Raw genomic sequence first — 24,769 nt, 5'->3', positions numbered from 1 at the left:
ATACGGCATTAAAATACAAGACGAAATATCAAATACATTATTTTTGTCAACAACGTTATGAGAATTTCTTAAAAAACATGTTCTTTTATACATATAACGCTCGATTGCTTTTTAAAATTGAAATTCTTGTATATACATTTATTGGTATTATTTTTAATTTTAGACTTGATAAGGACCTAAACTTAAGGTCGAAACGTCGTCTTTTATTGTATATGACATCGAATTAATAATAATAATAAAGTTAAGCCAGTTGGGTCGTCTCACAGTTATTATTTTTTTAATAATAATTAATGTTGGAACTTAAACGGTTGACTAAAAACCCGGAAGGACAGTTCAAAACCGCGCGGCGAAGACACTTGAGCAAATTAGCAGCGTCAGCGAAAAAGGAACACTGACTTTGCAAACAGCTACATTCTTTGTAGCAAAGATGTACGCACCGATTGGAAAAAACGCCGATAAAAGCAATAGAATACCGCGTCATACACATAAAAGACGCGCTACACATACAAAACAAGCCGAAACTACCGATAATATCTTTACCCGTACACAGAACAAAAAACGGAAAAGTAAGCATGATGTGCGATTCAGGAGCGACCATTTCGCTAATAAAATTTTAAAAAATTAGAAGACAAAACCTCAATTTATGAAGCAAAATTGCGCTTACGGGAGTAACCGGACATAAAATACACACCATAGGAAAGATAAACACTACAATTAAAATAGACAATCACAAAATAAAACATACTTTCTATGTAGTAAAAGACAACATGCTCATTGAAAACGACGGAATTATAGGGTTCGATTTCTTCAAAAAACATTCCGTCATTTATGACTTCAAAAAGGCACAACTAAAAATAAGAGAAGTCGCAATAAATCTACAATCTCGCCGCATAATAACATTAAAACCGCTCTGCGAGAAAATAATCAGGGCCATGACCAACACAAACTAACTTGGCATAGTTTGATCAGAAGAAACTGCTCCCGGTATACATATACATCGACAACGGGATAGTGGCATCCCACGGATTTCACTTGCCCAACCAGCATAATAAATACGATAGATAAAAAAGTCGAAATACTAATACCGATAGTAATATACGAAGAAATAATACGAGACACCGCTACCGGGTTACATGCATTAAAAAATAACAAATTAAGTGAACTTAAGGCGCCGCGTTTGACAATTGTTACGAATTGACCATTTTAATGCGGAAAAACAACAGGCACTATTAAGAATCTGCGAAAAATATTGCAATACATTTCACTTAGAAAAAGAACTGCTGACGTGCACCGCCGCTATAAAACACGACGTAAACACGCGCGCCGACACTTCCCAAGTAAGTGTGAGACCATATTGCTTGCCAGAAAAGCATAAAAGAAAAGTGAACCGGCAAATAATCAGTTTGATTCGATGAATTGCACGTTATGTGTCAAAATGAGCATCACATCTCATTTTAATATTGACCATCTTTCTGCAAAATTTTTATATATTTTAATTCATATTCTTAAGTGACATTATTAATGTTTAGTGTTTACTATTCTATATTTAATAACAGCCTGAGGAGGACCCAATTCAGGGTCGAAACGTAGTTTTTTTCTTTTCTAATAAAAGAATTATTATACTTAGCCAGTGTTGGTCATTATATTTGTCTTAACCTTGGTTAATTATATCAGTCTGTTATTATTATTAATTATTTTGGTTTAATTAACTTCCAAACGATATTCTTCACCAGGAATAATATAAAATAGGAATTCTGATTAAATCCGACACACTGGCAATTGAAGTGGATGTTAAATTTATTATGTTACGTTTCGACCATATGGGTTGTGGTCCTTCTCAAACAATTACAATATTTTACATTCTACAAAAGCCGTTACAAAAGAATTTTTTATATATACATATAATCAATAGTGAGAACAAAAAGTCAATTTTATATAATCATACGTGAGAAGAAAAAGTCAATACAGATACTTACATCAAGAGACACGGTAGTGTCTCGTGACAAGTCACAAAATTGTAGCGAGGTACTTCCGTGTATCTTTACGCAAGTCGGACTTTTGACAGCATCTTATATTATCAAATCTTATAGAAGGATTGAACTGATCGTATTCTCGATAGACTTAATCGATAGCTTGGGTTTAAATTGTATTAGAAAACTGTCTTTACTTTTGCTCTACATATTATATATACAGAGATATTACGATGTAAAGTTTGACTTTATAATAAAATTGAAAATTTTGGTCATCGTCGATCTTGTCAATGCGCATGTGTGCGAAAATGTACCGTTCCATGATGTTAGGTCGTGTGTCAGGTTTGATGACATGTAACATGTATGTAGGTTATATTATTCCCTACAATGTCATGTTACATATTAAGTACATATTAGTTGTAATTAAACGACCAAGAGAAAATATAAATTCGGCTGATAAATTCAGAAAAGAATACTTTTATAGAGGGAGGGGAGAGAGAGGGAGAGGGAGAGAGAGAGAGAGAGAGAGAGAGAGAGAGAGAGAGAGAGAGAGAAAGAGGTCTAATGTGTATAATATTAATATATACTAATGTGTATATTGATAATTCATTCATTGCTTTATTTTCCTCCTTAGGGATTAAAGGCGCTTTTAAGGAGCGTACCCAAACCTTACATTCCTCTTTCTCTCTTCTCATTATGTTACATCATCATTTAATACTGTGACGACCCGATTGGTCGCCGCGCATGCGCAGGACCGACCAACAGCCCGCGCTCATACAAACGGCCCCTTTCGGGGCCACCATATAATAAACGCGATAAAAACTCGCCTTTTCGCCCCACCCGACCAAGCCACCCCACTCCAAGCTAGCTTGGAGGGGGTCGACTGGCAGGTATAAAAGGCGGTTCAGCCGAGGCTTCACCACCAGTCCCGTCCCGGTCTCTCGAGCGTTCTCAGAGATCACTCCTCAAATCCTAAGCTCCTAACCATCCCGGCCGACGAGCGTTCTCGTCGCGTAGGCCGAGCGTTCTCGGTCACCGGGTCCTGTCCGTAAGTCATCCCGGCCGACGAGCGTTCTCGTCGCGCAGGCCGAGCGTTCTCGGTCACCGGGTCCTATCCGTAAGTCATCCCGGCCGACGAGCGTTCTCGTCGCGTAGGCCGAGCGTTCTCGGTCACCGGGTCCCGTCCGAAAGTCATCCCGGCCGACGAGCCTTCTCGTCGCGTAGGCCGAGCGTTCTCGGTCACCGGGTCCTGTCCGAAAGTCATCCCGGCCGACGAGCGTTCTCGGTCACCGGGTCCTGTCCGAAAGTAATCCCGGCCGACAAGCGTTCTCGTCGCGTAGGCCGAGTGTTCTCGGTCACCGGATCCTACCTGTAAGCCGTCCCGGCTGACGAGCGTTCTCGTCACGTAGGTCGAGTGTTCTCGGTCACCGGGTCCTGTCCGCGAATCACAGGCACTCTACGAAGCTCGCCCTTTTCAAGGCGAGCTACTCCTTTCTTTACTCCTGTCTGTAAATTCTAGCTATAAGTCGTACCCACGTCCGTATAATCTGGTCGCGTTTCGTCCGTCGTACTCCTGTCTGTAAATTCTAACTATAAGTCGTACCCGCGTCCGTATAATTTGGTCGCGTTTCGTCCGCCTTAATATTCTCTGTATCTGTGGACTAAATAACAAGTCAACCCTTGAAAGGTGACTTAAATAAACTCTGTTTTTACCAGAACAATCGTGTGGTTATTGCGAATCTGAGTCTCCCCTCTTCTCGAATCCTGGCACCGACGAGCCGATTCGTGACGTCGGGAAAGGTGATCCGTTACAATACAATATATACATGTGACATAATTGTCTCTCTTCTTCTCTCTCTCCTCTCTCCTCCCACTCTCCCTTCTTTTTTCCTCTTTCCTCTTTTTGTCTTCCTTCTGCTGTTTGCCCTCTTCCCTCTCTCTCCTTCTGTCCTCTCTTTCCTCTTTTTCTCCTTCTCTCTCCGTTCCTCTCATGTTTCTTTGTCTCCCTCCTTGTTCCGGATCCCTCTTCTCCGCCCTGCTCCTCTCTCTTTACCTTAAACAGAAAATCACAGCTCTTTTCCTCTCCTCTCCCCTTCCCCCCTTACCTTTCCTCATAATACAATTGTGTTCCTCTTCTTCCTCACCTGGCCATTTTGCGACCTTACAATGTATCTGGGTCCCTTCCCCCCTGCCTCCTCCTTTTCCTATTATTCCTTTTTTTCCCCAACCCCCCTTGCTTTAGCCCCTCTTTTCCTACCCTTTTCCTATTCCTTTTTCCTCTCTAACCTTTGCTCCTCTTCATTCCAAACCCATTCCTCCCCATTTATCCTCATCCTTTTCCCATATACCATCGCGTCCCTCCCTCTGGCTCTCTCTCTCCTCGCTGTATCCATCATCACTCACCTAATCCTCCTTTCCTCTTTCGTTAAGTTTTCATCTACTCCTACCTCCCATTTCCTCCACATCATCCTTCCACTCTCCAACAGTTCTCTTTTATCCTCTTCTTTTTCCATCTCCACCATCACAATCATCTTCCAATCGTCCCCCTTCACCTTTTATGACCCTACTATCCCTACCTTCCTATCTAATACTATCTCCGCCCCTTTTATTCCTCCTTGCACCCGCATGCACCGTTCCTCTCCCTTCCTCTCTCATTTTCACTTCCTCCTTTGCCCTTCCTCATCGCCTCTTCTTCTTATCCTTTCACCGTCCCCTCGTCCCTTCCTCTCTTTTCTCTTCGCCTACCCCCTTTCTCTTCTTCCTGTCCTCTCCTCGTCCTCTTCCTTCCTCTCCTGTCTCTTTCTCCTCTTCTCTCTTCTCCACCTTTTCTTCCACACCTCCTCACTTCCTCCTTCGTCTTCCTTCACCTTCTCGCTTTTTCCTCTACTTAACCTTTCTACCTGCTCTTGCCTTCCCTTAACCTCGTAACCTTGTTAATTCTTTATCACCATGTGCTCACTTACGCGCCTTGTGTGATATTGCACGCGCAGCTTCCTCTTCCCACGTGGTCTTCCTGCACCCTCTCCGTCTCCTGCTCTTACTCGTCACTGCCCTCTGCTTTCTCCCTATGTCCCTATATCCCCAGGCGCTTACCTCCATGCGTCTCTATGTGATAATGCGCGCGTCGTTTTCTTTCCCTCTTCCTTACCTTCCTCTCCTCCGCTCCCTCTCTGCCTCTCCCTCCCTCCTGTTCCAGCTCTCTAGTTTCTTCCTATGTCCCTATGTCACCACTCGCTTACTACTCCTGCTTGCCTTGCGCGGTGATGCGCGCGCCCCTTCCTTCTCTCACACTCTCTTCCTGTTCTTCCCTGCGCTCTCTCCTTCCTCTACTCTCACCTGTCCTACTTTCCGGTTCCTTTCTTACCATCCTTCTTTCTTTTTTATCGACAGGATGATCCCTGCCACGTGTACAATTATTCCACATCCCAATTTCCTCAGATCTCTTTTTTTCCTTTTCTACCTTGCTTCTCCAATTCTCCTTCTATTCCTTTTCTCCTTTTTCCTCCCTTCCTTCCTATTTTCTTCTTTCTCTACCCATTTCCTGCTCCCGTGTGAGTTAGTCTCCTTGTGTCCACCCATCCTTGTCTCCTTTTCCTCGCATTTTCCATCACTTATTCTTCACTCTCCTCCCTTTTCTTTCTTTTCTTCTCTTCCCATCCTCAGTTCTTCATTTTTTCTCACTTTACCCCCAATTTCCTCCTCCTTTTCTTCTTCCTATTATTATATAATTTCCGGAGCACTCTCACACCACATCTTTTCACTTGCCGCCATCTTGCCTCCTTCCTGTGTATATTGATATATAATAACATTTATTATAATATAATTTCTTTTATAATATAATTACTTATTTATTATAATATAATTACATTTATTTATATAGGTGCTATATAACATAACTGCTATGTCTCTAACGTAAATGTTACATATTAAGTACATATTAGCTGTAATTTCCCACTCGTAAAAATAATATTTTGTAATATAACATATGTTACATTGTAGTTATATTATAATAATTATATTCCAGATAACACAATAACTTATCCAAAGATTATTTTCAATATCCTACAATATTTATCAATGAGTTATAGTGATATCTGGGATGTAATAACAATACAACTACATTGTAACATATGTTATAATACAAAAGTTACATGTATAAGTAAGAAATTACAATTAATGTGTACTTTACATGTAACATTCGTGTTAATTATATTAATAAATATATACATTCAAAAACATAATTTCAATTTTTTAAATATTTATTTTCCTATTTGGTTTAATAAAAACAATTCACAAAATAAATAGAAAAAATTATCGATATGCATATTAGACCCCTCTCTCTCTCTCTCTCTCTCTCTCTCTCTCTCTCTCTCTCTCTCTCTCTCTTCTCTCTCTTCTCTCTCTCTTTCTCCTCCTCTTTCTCCCCCCTTTCTCTTCTTTCTCCCTTTCTCTCTCTCCCCTCTTCCCTCTCTCTTGCCGTCCTCCTCTTCCTCTTCTCCCTCTCCCTCTCTTCCCCCCTCTCTCTCTTTCTTCTCTCTCTTCCTCTTTCTCTCTCCTTCTCTCTCTCTCTCTTTCTCTCTCTCTCTCTCCCACTCTTTTCCTCTCTCTCTCTCCCTCTCTCTCTCTCTCTCTCTCTCTCTCTATCTATCTATATCATGTGTTACTGCAGGATATAAATGTATGTATGATAGAGAGGGAGGGGAGAGATAAATATATACTACAAAAAAGAATGATATCCATAAAAAAACTTACCTTTTTTAAAAAAAGGTAAAAAAAAGCGACAAGTTTACGTGCTTATGTGAAAAAGTGTTATATAAAAAAACAGTGTTTTTAAATTACTATAAAAAAACTGCTCTAAAAAATAATGTTATTTTAATTTTATACAATATATTTTTATTGTACAAAATGATTAAATATTAAAAAAAAATGATATCAAAAATTGCGACAAATAAAAACCTTTATACTATAAAATCTTTTATTATGATTATTTTATTAAATAATTTTTTTCATAGAAATATTTTACAAACAACAATTAATTAAACATATGACTCATATATTGTAACGCAGCAAATTATATAAAAAGATCAAATGTGACAAACGATTTATGATTGACAATAATATCTTATTTGGATTAAAGAGTATGATAGAAAATATATATCTCATTTGATATTATTGTCAACCGTATAATAACTCGTTATATTTGGTCTTTAGAAATATTTTAACCAAAAAAAATAGAAAAATTTATGGTAAAAAAACTTGGTGCTGCTTTAATATGCAAATATTTTAAGTTAATTATTGAATATTTTAAGATACATTACAATAAATTTATTATTTGTTACATTAAGATAATTATAGTAACTTAATTATTTCTTATTTTAAGATTTATAGATACATTACAGTAATTTAAAAAAAAAATTTAGCAGCGCCAAGTTTTTTTAACATAAATTTTTCTATTTTTTTTGGTTAAAATATTTCTAAAGACCAAATATAACGAGTTATTATATGGTTGACAATAATATCAAATGAGATATATATTTTCTATCATACTCTTTAATCCAAATAAGATATTGTCAATCATAAATCGTTGGTCACATTTGATCTTTTTATATAATTTGCTGCGTTACAATATATGAGTCATATGTTTAATTAATTGTTGTTTGTAAAATATTTCTATGAAAAATATTATTTAATAAAATAATCATAATAAAAGATTTTATAGTATAAAGGTTTTTATTTGTCGCAATTTTTGATATCATTTTTTTTTTAAATACTTAATCATTTTGTACAATAAAAATATATTGTATAAAATTAAAATAACATCATTTTTTAGAGCAGTTTTTTTATAGTTATTTAAAAACACTGTTTTTTTTGTATAACACTTTTTCACATAAGCACGTAAACTTGTCGCCTTTTTTTACCTTTTTTTAAAAAAGGTAAGTTTTTTTATGGATTTAATATTACATCACATTATTCTTTAGAAAGTTGTTTATCAAGTATTATAATTTAATCATTATTTAAAAGAAGAAAATGGAAACAGACAAAATATCGCTTGAAAACCGCAGTCCCATCCGAATTAAATGAACGTGTTTTTACATCTAAAAAACAACGCGCCCTACCACATACTCGTATATATCCCAAGTCATTTTATTTTAAACATAAACAGTCATATGTTGTACTAAATTTGTCCGTGTTCTTTTGTAAATTTATCGTTGTGTTTAATTTTTTATATAATGTTTAATTTAATATAATACATTTCAGCAATTTCTTTTTTTTTTTGCGATTTTTTTTTCTATGTAGGACCGACGGATTTAACCAATTAAACTCGATTAAAATTTAATCTGTGTTCACTGACAACAGATAAATTTCCGGATGAGCTATTAATATCTCGTCTATGTTCATTGATCCTAACACCTAAATGTCTTTTCGTCTGTCCCATATAACATTTCGGTTTACCGTTAAATCATAGTAACTAAAGAGACCTGGATGTCTTTGCTCTTAATGTCATAAAAAATTTTGAACTAAATAGCGAAAGAATGGATAGCAATCTCTTAAACGACACTCGTAATTGCATATCTAATTCACTAAATGAGTTTAAGAATAGAAGGAAACACCTGAGCTTTATTAACCGGCATATTCTAACTAAATTTCACAATTGTAAAAAATTTTTTGCGGAAAGCAAGGACATTTTGGTCACAAGAGCAGACAAGGGCCAGGTCATTGTCATTATGGATAAAGGGAAATATTTGCAACAAATGTCTGAGTTGCTTGGCGATATCACAACATATAATATCATTAAATAAGATCCGATTAAAAATACATCACAAAAATTAAATAATTTGGTTAAATCGTGGCGGGATAACAATTTAATTGATGACACCACATATAATAAGTTGAAGTGTACTAACGAGAACACCTCAAGCATATGGTTTGTCAAAAGTCATAGCCAAAAGTGCATAAAGTTAATGCTCCATTAAGAATTATCATCTCATCTATTGGTAGCCCTTTTTACAATTTAGCGAACTATCTGCACAATATATTGGAGGAGTCCATAAAATGGCCAAGCTCTTTCATTAAAGATGGTCGTTTGCCTCTAATATAAAAAACAAAAGGGTTAACAAAAACGAAATCTTAGCTTCGTTGGATGTGACGTCACTTTATACTAACATACTCATAGAGCTAGTCATAAAGGGTATTGAAAAAAAGATGGGAGAAAATTTCGGGATATACAGATTTTAATTTAGAACAATTTATGCAATTAAAACTTTACTGACATCTACGTGTTTTACTTTCAACGAGACGGTATACGAACAAATTTACGGTAGCCCAATGGGATCGCCTTTGTCCCCTATTTTGGCTAATATAGTGATGGAAGATTTGGAAACTCACTGTTTATCACAACTTGACTTTGACGTTTCCTGCTATTACAGATATGTCGATGACATTTTTATAATTCTCTCTAATAATAGATTGGCAGATATTATCGAAACTTTTAATAAATATCATCCGAGACTTCAATTCACTTATGAAGTGGAATCAAATAACTCTTAACTTTTTGAATACGGTAGTACATAGAGATAATCAGGAACTCATCACAAATTGGTATAAGAAACCTACTTTTTCAGGACGGTATATTAATTTCCTCTTTAATCATCCTCTTAAATATGGGTCTGTGCATAAGTTCGTAGCGAAATTCCGTGAGATGTCGTTTTTTCCACTCGCACATGTTTCAAACGTAAGATGTCGTACATTAAATGAAAGCTGCAATTTGTGCTGACATTTTACGAAAGTTCATTGAGTGTTCATTGATTTCCGTGACGTGTATAAAGTTTAATTATATTTTGAACATGGAAGGAAAAAACGTATATTTTCGGTGCATTTCGCTTTTTTATTTCCGAAAAGGCAAAAACGCGTCGCAAACTCACAAAAAGATATGCGCCGTGTACGGAGAGAATGCCGTAAGCGAAAGTGTGTGTCGGAAGTGGTTCCAAAAATTTCGTTGCGGAGATTTTGATCTCCAAGATGCTCCTCGCTCTGGTCGATCAGTCACTACTGATCTCGATCAAATCAAGACTTTAATCGACTCCGACCGACATTTGACGACTACGGAGATCGGACGTAACCTAAACATTGATCATTCAACTGTTTCAAGACATTTACGGAAGCTTGGGATGGTAAAAAAGCTTGATGTTTGGGTGCCGCACGAACTGAGCGAAAAGAATTTAATCGACCGAATGTCAGCTTGCGATTTGCTGCTCAAACGCCATCAAAACGAACCATTTTTAAAGCGGATGATCACTGGCGATGAAAAATGGATCGTCTACAACAATGTCAGTAGAAAAAGATCATGGTCGAAGCCCGGGGAGGCTGCTCAGACGGTCGCAAAAGCTGGGTTACACCCAAAGAAGGTCATGCTCAGCATCTGGTGGGATTGGAAAGGCATAGTCTATTATGAGCTGCTGCCACCCAACCAAACGATTGATTCGACCAAGTATTGCTCACAACTGGACAAATTAAAGCGAGCAATCGATCAGGAGCGACCCGAATTGGTGAACAGAAAGGGCGTTGTGTTCCACCACGACAACGCGAGACCACACGTTTCGTTGCTGACCCGACAAAAGTTATTGCAGCTTGGGTGGGATGTTTTGGTGCACCCACCATATAGTCCGGACCTTGCACCTTCCGACTATCACTTATTCCGATCACTACAGAACAGTTTAAATAATAAATCCTTCAGTTCCCTGGACGTTCTCAAAAATCACTTGGAAGACTTCTTTGCAGAAAAATCTCAAGACTTCTACAAACGAGGGATAATGAAGCTTGTGGATAGATGGCAGAAAGTCATCGAACAGAATGGGACATATATAGTTGATTAAGATCGCTTTTTAAGGTAAGAATTTTGCGTTTGAAATTTATTCGATTTTCGCTACGGACTTATGCACAGATCCAAAATAAACACAATCATCAGCCCACGCAATTTTACTCACGGATGATCGTTTTCATCAGGTAAATTTAAAAACAGTAAAGGACATTTTACTTAATAACTGCTTCCTAATTAAACTGATAAAAAAGCATATAAACTTTAGAATGAATGAAATGTATAGGCAAATTCTCGATGTAAATAAGAAAATAATTGTAATCCCAGGGTTAGGAAAAAACTTGAAAATTATGTTATTGTTCCGTACTGCAATACATATTTGACCGATATCTAAGAAAAAAGAAATTTAATGTCGTCTTCACAATTTCAAAAAAAAATTCAATTGTTTGATTAAAAGCGGGAAAGATGTATTGGACGTCGATAAGCAGACTGGCGTTGTTTGTTACATAAAATGTAATATGTGCGATTCTTATTATGTGGGACAGACAAAAAGACATTTAAGTGTTAGAATCAATGAACATAAACAAGATATTAATAGCTCATCCGGAAATTTATCTGTTATCAGTGAACACAGATTAAATTTTAATCATGAGTTTAATTGGTTAAATCCGTCGGTCCTACATAGGGAGAATAATCGCAAAAAAAAAAAAAAAAAAAAAAAAAAAAAAACAGAAATCGCTGAAATATATTATATTAAAAAATTAAACACAATAATAAATTTACAGAAGAACACGGAAAAATTTAGTACAGCATATGATTGTTTATTTTTAAAATGAAATGACTTGGGATATATATGTGATAGATACCGCGTTGTTCTTTAGATGTAAAAACACGTTCATTTAATTCGGATGTGCGATTTTCAAGCGTTTTGTCTGTTTCCGTTTTCTTCTTTTAAATAATGACTAAATTATAATATACTTCATAAACAACTTTCTAAAGAATTAATGTAATATTAAATGTAAGTATCTGTATTGACTTTTTGTTTTCACGTATAATTATATGTATATATAAAAATTTTTTTGTAACGACTTTCCAGATTGTAAAATACTGTAATTGTTTGAGAAGGACCACAACCCGTATGATCGAAACGTAACATAATAAATTTAACATTTATTTCAATTGTCAATGTGTCGGATTTAATCAGAATTCCTATTTTATTTTGGTTTACTTTTATGATAGATATTCGAATTATCATCAAAATATACAATAATTAAGAAATTACATACCTTATATCTACAATCTTCGCCAGCAGAAAGTATGAGACCATTGTTGCCATAGCAAGTAATAAGTATGAGACTATCATGCGCATGCCACTGAAAAAATTATATATATATATATGCATATATATATATGTATATATTTAAATAAACATATAAAATTTATTCTATGTTTTCTTTCAATAAACAGAACATTTAAATTATTGATTCTCAATCTTTAATTTTCAAAATTTAATTTATTTATATTAATATTATTTGTTATTAGTACTCGTTGACTGTAAATATGCGTGATTTCATTAGTATACATATAGACGAGAGAGGCATATCGGTTTGTTAAGGTGTCTGAAGAGCTCAGATGGAAAAAGTAGTCGCCCAGCAAGCGAAAGGTCTCGGGTTCGATTCCCGATTCAGCCGACTTTTTCGGACCAATATATTTTTCTCGTCTTCATCAATTTAGGGGAGTAAAGGGAACAGAGGAATTCAAATCTCAATTTCAAGATTGTCCTTTGACTTGTCTTAGCGAATTGCTAAACATTAGGCTCTCGCAGCAAATATTCTTTCTATCTTGTTATTATGATAAGAGCCGTATATTAATATCATTTGTTAATTTATTTAGTTGATAATAAAACAATATTTCAAAAAGTATGTACATTTTGTATATTTATTTTTATTATTATTGTATTGAAGAAGACAGTAGTAGAATCGAAACGTTTGCAACTTTTTAATAATTTTAATGTTTATAAGTACAAAATAAATAAATAACATCCTAAGATTGTATTGCTCGTTTAGTTGGCCTAAATATCATTTTATTTTTAAATAATTCTTTAGTTATTAGTTTTTAAATTATAAAGATAAATAATTAGCAAATTATGGAACAAATACAAAAAGTATTAAGCAAAAATGGCACAACTCATCATCTGATGCGAATGATTACGCTCGCTGCAATTAGCTATCTGTTATACGCGGTAAGTGTGTGTGCATGCGTACGTGCGTGCGTGTGTGTCTATAATTTTTAAGACTCGAAAGCTGCCGAACTTCCGTATATATATATATAGAGTATATATATATATATATATGTATATATATATAGAGAACGCGGATCCCAAAAGAAGAAGAAAAAGTAGGAGCCGAAGAAAGGATAGAGGAAAGGCGTATGTCCAAATACCTTAACCTCTCCAAGACAAAAAAGACTGAAGAGGCCGGGACGGAGTCTACATATCGACTTTCGGGTCGTTCGTCTTCTTTCCTCCCGTCAGGGAGATGTCATCCTGTTTTAGGAAGAGCTCTCCGCAAGCGACTTTCCCGGGCTGATAGCCGAATCCTAACCTTCTTGTTGAGGCAGCGGGAGCTTTATTTGGGGGGGAGGGGGGCATACGAGGGAGAGAAAGTGGAACGGGGGAGGAAATTGAAGGTGACCTTTACCTAAGGGGGACATAAAATCATGCCATTGATTTAACCTTGAATAGTCACATGATTTTCAAATGACTATTCAAGGTTAAATCAATGGCATGATTTTATGTCCCCCTCGAAACCCTACAACTTTTGTTTGAAACATTTTTTGTATCCCAAATCGTTTCCAAGATAAAGAGCTCAGGTCGGACTTTACAGACACCCTGTATATATATTATTCAATTTATGATTGACTGACATTAAAATCGTTTTAAATAATCTTAGAAACTTGGTATTACTAATATATTACCAGAATATTCGGCTAAAACATCAAGAAATCTCAATTCATGAGATATTGATTTACGTCATTTTTTTGTATACATATGATAATATTTAAACGTTCCCTGCATTTCCAAGAAAAACCACTACGGTTTTTACATTATTCTAGATATATGAAACCTAAAACAACTCGAATTTTACTTTACACTCGAGGTCAAAAAATCGCACTTTTTGGACATCTTTTTTTTAATCTTAAGAAAACATTTAATTTGGTGCCTCCCATCCTGTGTATTAGGTGAAAAGTGGCCTAGCATATAGAGTCGTAGGAGGATATGCGAAGGGTTCCAGGTTCAAATTTAGTTCGAACCAACACACTCCATATGCCGGAAAAAATATAAAGAAGGATATAGAGTAGCGAGAAAAAAAGAAAAGCAGAATTAATTAAGTAGGAAAGGAGAGGCAGGATGAAGCAAAGGGGTAAATAGGAGAAGAAGGAGGGAAATACAAGAAGGGATGAAGAAGGGAAGAAGAAAGGGAGGATAGAGAATTTGAAGAGAAAGGAAAAGAGAGGGAAAAGGAAGGATGAATATGTAAAATCAGTAAGATTGATAAGACGTTGTAAAGGTTCGAGAACGCTCCTATCAAAAAAAGCGCCTTATAAACTCTTAGAGGATGCAATAAACCGATTTTTTTCCTTTTATCCACCCTGCCTATTCTAGCTCACATTGGTCCTTATTTGTATTTAATTATGTATTTATATTTATTACCTGGAGTCCGATTTTAGATTCTCTTTTAGAAATTATTAAGTATTGACGATGTCAAATAAAAAGCAAAACAAAATCAAAATATTTTTCTCACCTATTTCTTTACAGGGGAAGTTAATAGAGGAACAAGGGGAATTTCTGAGATCCCAACCATAGGATACAAATTCCTTAGTTTCCAAATTTTCTTTTTTAATTGTCGCAATAACATCGCGTTTGGCTCTATTGACCGAAATGAAGGAGGTGCATATTGTGTTTTTTTAAATTTAAGGAGCCGACTTAATATCCTTTAGCGGGGAGAGAGCAATAAAAGCGAAAGACCGACGTAGCAACGCTCTCTATTCTGCTTCGTTTGTGTATTGGTCTTGTGGTTTCAGTATTAGTAATTCGTTCTAAACCACATTATATATTTAACTCGATTTTTAACAAAGGAAACCAAAAGGGTTCCCAGTATTGTAAATCAAATAGCAAAATAAATTAAATACAGTCCACTCATAATTAAGTCATTTTTGACGGACGATTTGTGTAAACGGGCACGTACATTTTTCTGGTCCTTCGAGCCGAAGGTTCGCAAGCAGTGGATCAGCAAGGAAGCAGCAAGAGACAAGAATTAAGTTCAAGAAGATGTAAATTCAAGGTGCTTTTTCAATTAATAATAATTTCGGCAAATTAATTCGAGTCAAGCGTATTATCGCTCGATATCGTAAGGTCGGCGGTGTTGTGTTTGCGCGACCGGTCGAGGTGTTGTCGCGAGGCCAGCTACTGTTTAGTGTTTTGAATTTCTTTGTCGCAAGGACGATCAAAACATTCAAATTTAACGGTCGATCGCACGAAAATTACATTAGTAATCGAGAGACAAGATGAGCGGTGACCAATTGAAAAAACAAAGAAGAGCAATCAAAGCAAAATTAACATCAATAAGAAATTTCGTAAATCGAATTACTGAAAAACCGAAGATTGTCATAAGGGAAGAACTCGAAGTGCGTGTTTAGAATCTGGAAGATGCGCTTACTAAATTTCAAAGCATTTCGCAGCAATTGATAGCAGTCGTTTCTGAAGAAGAATATGATCTGAGAGACGCAACGGAAGAAACAGAATTTGAAGAGAGATACGTCTCATTGAAAACGTCTTTGTTGCGCGTTCTAGAGAAAACGAGATCATTACAAGCCGCATCTAGCAGCGGAAATCAGGGTGACAACAACATGCTAGCGCAAATTTTAGAGCAGCAAACAATTCTCATTCAGCGGTTGTCGGAGCGATCAAATGAGAATAGTGGCAGTGATATCATCGCAAGAATATTAGAACAACAAGGTCAGATGTTAGAGCGTATGAGTACGCATTCGGGCGCGCCGCGAGAATCACAGGTGAAGCTGCCAACGATCAAGCTGCCGACGTTCAGTGGAAACATCGAAGATTGGAAAAGGTATGTTGGCACCTTTAAAACATTAATACATAATAGCGATTTATCCGGTGTGCAGAAGCATCAATATCTCGTGGGATCATTGAGCGGTCCGGCGGCAAGAATAATCGAATTGATAGAAATTTCGGAGCAAAATTATATTATCGCTTGGGAGCTGTTGAGAAAGCGATACGAGGACGACAGAGCCATCCGTAAGCGACACATTCAATGTCTTTTCGAGCTGCCGCGGGTGCATCGGGAATCCGCCGGAGCGATTCAAGAACTCATAGATCACGTGCATAAACATCTACGAGTTTTGCATTCCATGGAGCTGCCTACGGAATCGTGGGGAGAGCTGATTGTGTATCTGATCGAGAAGAATTTGGACAGCGCCACAAGAAAGCGGCCACAAGGAACACGCCGAGACATTGAAGACAATAACGACCAATGCTGCGATCGAATTTTTGCAACGCCGATGTCAAGTATTGGAGCGAGCAGCTCTGAGCAAAAAATCGGCGGACGTTACCAGCAAGTCAAATCCCAGTAATTATGAAAAGAACAACGGTAATAAAAAGCAGTCTTTTCATTTGAAATCTCGTGGCTAAACATTAGTAACGACAACCGTTCAAGGACGATGTTATTTGTGTCACGGACTTCACCTTATTTACAATTGTAATCAATTTTTGAATTTTTCTGTTGAAAATAGAATCCAAACAGTAAAAAGATTGAAGCTTTGCATCAATTGTCTTCGCAATGATCATTTTGTTGCGAAGTGCAAGTCGGGTTTGTGTCGAGAATGCAGAGAGCGGCACAATACATTGTGCCACAAAAAGGAAAACAAAATGAGTTCCACTGACAATGTAAAGGAGCAGTCACACGGCGCAGGATTGCCGGCGACTTCCGAGCGGGAGGCAACAGTTACCTCGGGAAGAGCGGCAACCGGTCCGTCGGTGCATCATGCACGAGGAGGCGCGGAGCGTAAGCGTGTACTCATGTCAACGGCAATTGTAAACGCTAAGGGAGGTAATAATTACAACTGTCAATTGCGAGTCTTATTAGATAGCGCGAGCGAAACTAATTTTATAACTTTAGCAGCGAGTAGAAAACTAGGTTTGAAATTGGACAATGTTTGCGAGTCGATCAATGGCTTAAGCAATATGAATTGCATGATAAAACATGGTTATCAAGTGCAATTAAAATCGCAAACATCAGATTTCAATTTAAATTTGTATTGTTTAGTTGTTCCAACAATAACAAAGAAATTACCATCTTTCTCAATTCGCGTTTCTCAATTGTCGATTCCGGAAAATCTTAAATTAGCGGATCCATTATTTCACAGTCCGAGCAATATCGATGCGCTTATAGGCGGAGAATTTTTCTTTCAATTGTTGGAGAATGAAAAAATTGAACTTCGCGGTGATCTGCCGATACTACAAAACAGCAAATTCGGCTGGATATTAGCAGGCTCGATATCGGAAGATTTAGTAGCGATTCAATCGATCGACAGTTTGTCGTCGAGTGTTTACACATGCTTGTCAATGCAACAAGAATCGATAGACGACGCGATATCAAAATTTTGGGAATTGGAAGAATATTCAACCGATAAACGTGTAACAATGTCGATCGAGGAACAAGAGTGCGAGAAGTGTTTTGTAAACACAATGACTAGAGATTCGGCGGGTCGGTTTATTGTTAGACTGCCTTTCAGAGAAAATAAGGTGAAACTCGGAGAATCAAAACAAATAGCAATCAGGCGATTAAAACAGCTAGAGCGCAAGTTTTGTAGTCAAGAATTATATAATCAATATTCGAGATTTATGCAGAAATATATTTAATTAAATCATATGTCTAAAATAGTCGGAGAAACAAATGCAATCTCACCGATATATCTGCCGCATCACGGCGTTATACGCGAATCGAGTACTACGACGAAGCTGCGCGTCGTATTTGACGGCTCTGCGAAATCAGGCGTTTCCTTGAACGACACGTTGATGACCGGAACAATTTTACAGGATAACATAATTGATATTATTCTGCGGTTTCGAATTCATGCGATTGTGGTTACCGGCGATTTGAGAAAAATGTATCGGCAAATTCTAATACACGAGCAGGATCGAGATTATCAAAAAATTTTGTGGCGATTTTCTATTAATCAGCCGATTCAAGAATTCAGATTGAATACGGTTACGTACGGATTGGCGTGCGCTCCATTTTTAGCGATACGTTGCGTTAGACAATTAGCAAGCAATGCAGATAAAAAATTTAATCTAGCATCAAAGGCTTTATTAAACGATTTGTATGTCGACGACATTTTAACTGGAGTTAGTTGTGAGAGCGACGCGGTGGAATTAATATCAATTAAAGGCGTTATTAAAGGGCGGTGGCTTCGAGCTTCACAAGTGGCGTTCGAATTGCAGGGGGATCTTGGGGTCGGTCGAGCGAATCCAAGAGCCTTTGGCTGTCGCCATTGATGAAGGCGATACAAACAATGTAAAAACGTTAGGTTTAAATTGGCTACCGGAGTAAGATCTACTCAAATTCTCAATTCAATTAACAACAAGTTCAAATAAGACAAAACGAGAAGTTTTATCAGCCATCTCACGGCTGTTTGATCCATTGGGGTTAATAAGTCCGATCTTAATTCAAGCTAAATTAATTATGCAGGGGACATGGATAGCCAATTTAGACTGGGACGGAGTATTAACAGCGGAGCTTCAACAAGCGTGGAGCGCGTACGCAGAAGATTTGCAGAATATAACTGAAATTCAAATTCCTTGCAGTCATTTCGAGTAGAAACGTCAATCGAATAGAACTACATGCATTTTGTGATGCATCCTTGAGAGCGTATGGAGCATGCATTTATTTGCGGACGATAGATCAGAATGATAATAGTCATTCAGCGTTGCTTTGTTCAAAATCGCGCGTTGCTCCAACTAAGAGTAAAACGTTGCCGAGGCTAGAATTATGCGGTGCACTGACTTTAATTAGATTAGTAAAAAATGTTGTCGAAGCGCTAAAAATCAAGTTTGACGAGATAGCGGCGTGGAGCGATTCCGCGATTGTGTTGGCGTGGATATCCGGCGATCCGTCACGTCAAAAAACATTTGTTTTAAATCGAACGGCAGAAATACAGACGAGCCTTCCGTTAAAACATTGGCGTCACGTTAGGAGCGAAGACAATCCTGCGGATTTGATTTCGCGAGGCACGAGTCTCAAGAATTTGCAGGCCTGTAGACTTTGGTGGGAGGGCCCTGAGTGGCTGTCAAAGATTGATTATCGCACGCAAAATGAAACAAGAACATTGAGTTTGTCGTAACCGGAATTAGAGATTATTGAATCTGAGCAAAGGTTAGAGTCGCAAGTATTTTTAAATATTAATAAACAAACGATATTATCTTATTTAGACAACCATTCTTCACTAACAAAATTCGAGCGCATTTTTGCGTGGATCTTTTGATTTCTATCAAATTGCAAAACAGAGCAAGCCAAACGTAAACGTGACAATATTTCAGTCAAAGAGATTTACAATGTAAGACGACTACTAATTATAGAAACTCAAAAATTTCATTTTGCAAACGAATGGTCAGAATTAAGAGCAGGAAGGCAAATTGCGTCGAACAGTAAATTATTACCGCTTAGTCCATTTATAGACTGAAGAAGGACTCGTCAGGGTGGGCGGCAGAATTAAAAATTCATCATTTGACACAAGGCATCCAATATTACTGCCGTCCAGCAACATATTTACAAAAATATTATTCGAGCGAGAGCACCGTAGATTGTTACACGCGGGTCCACAAGCATTGTTGTACGCAATTCGAGAAAAATATTGGCCTATTAACGGAAAAAGTATAGCACGAAAAACTGTACACGAATGTGTAAACTGCTTCCGAAATAATCCGAGAACAATGTCTCAGATAATGGGACAGCTGCCAACAAACAGAGTTGTATTAAAGCGTCCATTTTTTGTAACGGGTATAGACTTCGCGGGGCCCATTGTGACGCTAGTTAATCGAGGCCGCGGTAGGAAAACAAACAAATCGTATATATCGCTATTTGTTTGTTTTGCAACAAAAGCAATACATCTCGAGGCGGTCAGCGATCTCAGCGCAAGCGCATTTATAGCTGCGCTTAAACGTTTCGTAGGGCGTAGAGGTTGTCCACAGCGTATATTTTGCGATAATGCGACTAATTTCGTAGGAGCACGAAATGAGCTTCACGATATACAACAAATGATCAAAGAAAATAGTAAGGATATGATCGACGAATTTTGTACTCCGAACAGTATCGAGTGGAAATTTATTCCACCGTCGGCGCCTTACATGAATGGCCTGTGGGAGGCAGGCGTAAAATCTTGCAAGTTTTACTTAAAACGAGTTATCGGTCAAAATCTGTTAACCTTTGAAGAGTTAACTACGGTTCTAATACAGATTGAAGCATGTTTAAATTCACGGCCAATCTGCCAATTACCATCTACTCCCACAGATTTGCTACCATTGACACCGGGTCATTTCATTATTGGCGAAACACTAACGAGCACTCCAGAATTAGATGTAACCGACGTACCGGTTAACAGACTCGATCGTTGACAATTAACTCAAAGAATCGCGCAGGAGTTTTGGCATCGTTGGCATAGGGAATACCTTACGTCCTTGCAAGAAAAGACTAAGTGGAAATCCGAAAAGACAAATTTAACTATCGACGACATAGTTTTGATACAAGACAATAACACGCCGCCGTTAAAATGGAAGGTAGGCCGAGTAATTGAGATTCACGCAGGCACCGACGGAAAGGTACGCGTTGTTACGCTTAAAACGGCAAGCGGAAATTGTAAAAGAGCGATAAATAAACTTTGTAAACTTCCGTCGACTGACTCACAATAACATGTTGTATGAGATAAAAATTAATTGACATTAATTGGTGGGCGGGATGTACAGTATTAGAACGATAAAGGATCGATCATCGAGATTTTAAAAATCAATGTAAAGCAGGAGCGTTAGCGCGCGTCTGTTGTGATGAGTGGGAGGACTCCTTAGCGGGGAGAGAGGAATAAAAGCGAAGGACCGACGTGGCAACGCTCTCTATTCTGCTCCGTTTGTCAGTATTGGTAATTCGTTCTAAAACACATTATATATTTAACTCGATTAATTTTGACAAAGGAAACCAAAAGGGTTCCCAGTATTGTAAATTAAATAGCAAAATAAATTAAATACAGTTTACTCATAATTAAGTCATTTTTTACGGACAATTCGTGTAAACGGGCACGTACAAATTCCTTAGTTTCCAAATTTTCTTTCTTAATTGTTGCAATAACATCGCGTTTGGCTCTATTGGCCAAGATGAAGGAGGTGTATATTGTGTTTTTAAAATCAAAATATTGCATTGTTTGAATTTATTTAATAATTTTAATACAAAATATAAGCTCAAAAGTAATAATACCTATAATTCTATAGAGATTTATTTGTAGAATCCATGATAAAAAAAGTCATGAAACGCGTGAAGTTTGTGTTTTGAGTCGTGTGTATTATTGCCTCTTTTCCGCGTGTCTGATTGGTAGTCGAGTTGCGCAAGGAGTCTCGCGATATATACGTGATAAATAAATTAAAATATCATTAATGGCGCGCGCGAAGCGCGCGCTTGTGTTGCTAGTCCTTTCTTTAAAAAAAGCATGAAGTCGATTCTCGAATGTATCGGTTTATCTCGAAAATTTCGAAGTATGGTTGCCTCTTTTTCGCGATGCCGATTGCTTCCGTCATAGCGTTTGCTTTGTGAGCGGCTGTCATTGCATATTTTGACAGTTGTGTGTATCAAAGGGTTAGTGTAGTGATAATAATGTATATTAAAAGATTTGGTGTATATAATAGTAAAAATCTGATAAATGTTTATTAATTTTGTGGTTGAATGATTTCGACTTCACTTTCCCAGTTAAAAAGGGAAATAGAAATTCGGTGAATTAAAATTATGTATATATAGAAATTCAATTAATTAATACATAATAGAAATGCAACAAATTAAAATTATTTACACAATAGAAATTTGACGAATTAAAATTATATACATAATAAAAATAAAGAATTAATTTTATTAAATTTATTACATTCGTGAAAAAAAACGACCAATACTAAACTACAAAAATTTTTTCTTTATTTATTTAATTCATGATGTTTTGACCTGTGGTTTAGGTCTTTCAAATAATTCTGAAATTATAAATACAACAAATGCAATTACATCAATTATACGAGATTAATCACTACTGATACGCAAAAAATAAAAAATAAAATTGAAATTAAACTGGGAAAATCCGAATATTTTACATAACAAAAGATATACAAAAAAGAGAGAAGTAGCAGAAATGTTTTTTATAAAAAAGGTTAACAATGCATTAAACGCTCAAAAAGATACAGACAATCTAAATGTTATTTATGATAAGATCATTAGAATTGTTTAAAAATTAATATTGTACTGACGAATTGCTTACATACCAACGAGATGTCCTAAAAGACACAAGTTTTAATATATAGTGACTGACATGTTTTTTAAAAAATTAACACCACTTTAATTATATTGACATCTTAAAAGAACTGTAAGTTTTTAATTTTAATTTCAATTTTTCTTTTTTGCATATCAATAGTGATTGATCTCTTATAATTGATGTAATTGCATTTGTTGTATTTTTAATTTCAGAATCATTTGATAAAGATTCTAAACCACAGGTCGAAACGTCATGAATTAAATAAATAAAGAAAAAATTTTTATAGTCCAGTATTGGTCGTGTTTTTCACGAATGTAATAAGTTTAATTTAATTCTTACTGGCAATTAATCAATTAACAAAGACATCAAAATAATTAATTTTACGTACAAAATAAAAGTTCGACGAATTTCTATTATGTACATATATGTATCATAGAAATTCAGCAAATTTCTATTATATATAACAGAAATTCAGCAAATTTCTATTATATACATAATTTTAATTTGTCGAATTTTTATTTTGTACATGAAATTAATTTTCCATGTTTATTATGAACATAATTTTGATTCGAATTCCTATTATGTACTTGATTTTAATTCGCCGAATTTATATCACTAGATAACACAAGCGCGCGCTTCGCGCGCACCATTAATTTTATATGTTTTAATTTAATATTATTTAGAACAATTGTCAAACTATTAACCTTTGCAATGACTGTTTGCTATGAATATAACACAATGCGAATTGAGACAACCAATCAGCAACGCGGAAAAGCGGAAACAATACATGCGAGAATCGACTTTGCATGCCTTTTTTACAACAGAGAATGCACATAATTTTAATTTTTGAATTTCCATTATATATGTACGTAATTTCGATTCGCCGAATTTCTATTTCCCTTATGTGCATAATTATTATTGACCTTCTATATGTACTATATGTAATTATAATTCTCGAATTTTTATTATATACATAATTGTAATTCTATATTTTCACTATGTATATGTTTTAATTCGCCGAATTTCCACAATGTACATAATTTTAATTCGCCGAATTTCTATTATGAACATAATTTTAATTCGCAGAATTTTTATAATGTACATAATTTTAATTCCCGCATTTCTATTATATACGCAATTTTTATTTATTGTATTTTATTATTCGTAAATTTCTATTATGTTTATAATTTTAAATCCCGAATTTCTATTATGTACATAATTTTAATTCCCGAATTTCTATTATGTACCTAATCTTAATTTATTGAATTTCTAATTTCTATTATGTATATAATTTTCATTCGCCGTATTTTTTTTATGTAAATAATTTTAATTTGCCTAATTTATATTATATATATAATTTTCATTTGTCGTATTTCTTTTATGAAAATAATTTGAATTCTTTGAATTTCTATTATGTACATATAATTTTATTCTTGAATTTTTATTGTGTACATAATTTTATTCTTGAATTTTTATTGTGTACATTTTAATTCTGGAATTTCCATTGTGTTTTAAATTTTAATTTACCAAATTTCTACTATGTACAATACATAAGAATTCTTGAATTTCTATTATGTTATAATTCCAATTTGCCGAATTTCTATTATGTACATAAATTCAATTAACCGAATTTCTATTAGGTACAATTTAAGTTATTTACATAATAAAAATACGGCAAATTAAAATTATACACATAATAGAAATTTAAGAATTAAAATTATAAACATAATGTAAAATCAAAAATTAAAATTATTTATATAAAAGAAATACGACGAATTAAAATAATGTTTGTAATAAAAATTAGGCGAATTAAAATTATGTGTGTATGTAACAAAAATTCAAGAATTAAAATTATGTACATAATTGAAATTCGGCGAATTAAAATTATGTACATACACTATCGGAGAAGAAATTCGTTTAACGCGCGCGCAAAGCGGTTATCTATGTTGATAAAAATTTTTTTCATTATTTTGATGTGTATCCACCTTTAAAACAGATACTCTTTCTTACATTCTGTATATGTTATTAAATTAAGTTATTTATATATGTTATGATAACATATACAAATAACTTAATATAATAACATATACAGAACTTATGTGTTAAGCTATTTTCTTACTATTAGAATAATTTTATGTAATCTTTAAGTAATACTGTGGGAAGAGAAAAGAGGAAAATCTAAATTATTGAATATGCAAAAAGTAAAACTGTTTTACCTTATTTAATTTGCTATTAGAATTAAATGATTGCAGAATCAAATTTGTACCCTGAGAGTACAATATAGTTAAACAGTCAGGACTCCAGCTTGATGTTAATATGGGAAGCGATTTGCTTTCACCATATAATGTAGATCGGAGCATACCACTTCGAGACCAGATCTTGATCAATCCATCTTCACCAGCTGTAATTA

General features: G+C 35.5%; 1 protein-coding gene across 1 annotated transcript in view; it reads right to left on the bottom strand.

The window, feature by feature from the left end:
- The window catches only part of Oseg5 (intraflagellar transport protein Oseg5), a 222,062-nt gene that overhangs the window by 189,540 nt on the left and 7,753 nt on the right, over positions 1–24,769 (bottom strand). Inside the window, exons 3-4 of the mRNA XM_085488710.1 lie at positions 24,576–24,760; positions 12,072–12,158 (exon numbers count right to left, since the gene is read on the bottom strand). Of these exons, the coding sequence (XP_085344836.1) occupies positions 12,072–12,158; positions 24,576–24,760 (272 nt within the window). The remainder of the gene's footprint in view (positions 1–12,071; positions 12,159–24,575; positions 24,761–24,769) is intronic.

This window comes from Nylanderia fulva, unplaced genomic scaffold (genome assembly GCF_048542155.1).
Source record: "Nylanderia fulva isolate GAGA-0341 unplaced genomic scaffold, ASM4854215v1 Scaffold70, whole genome shotgun sequence".
Taxonomy (NCBI): Eukaryota; Metazoa; Arthropoda; class Insecta; order Hymenoptera; family Formicidae; genus Nylanderia; species Nylanderia fulva.
The sequence above is the reverse complement of the archived record's forward strand: the minus strand, read 5'-3'. Positions and strand labels throughout refer to the sequence as shown.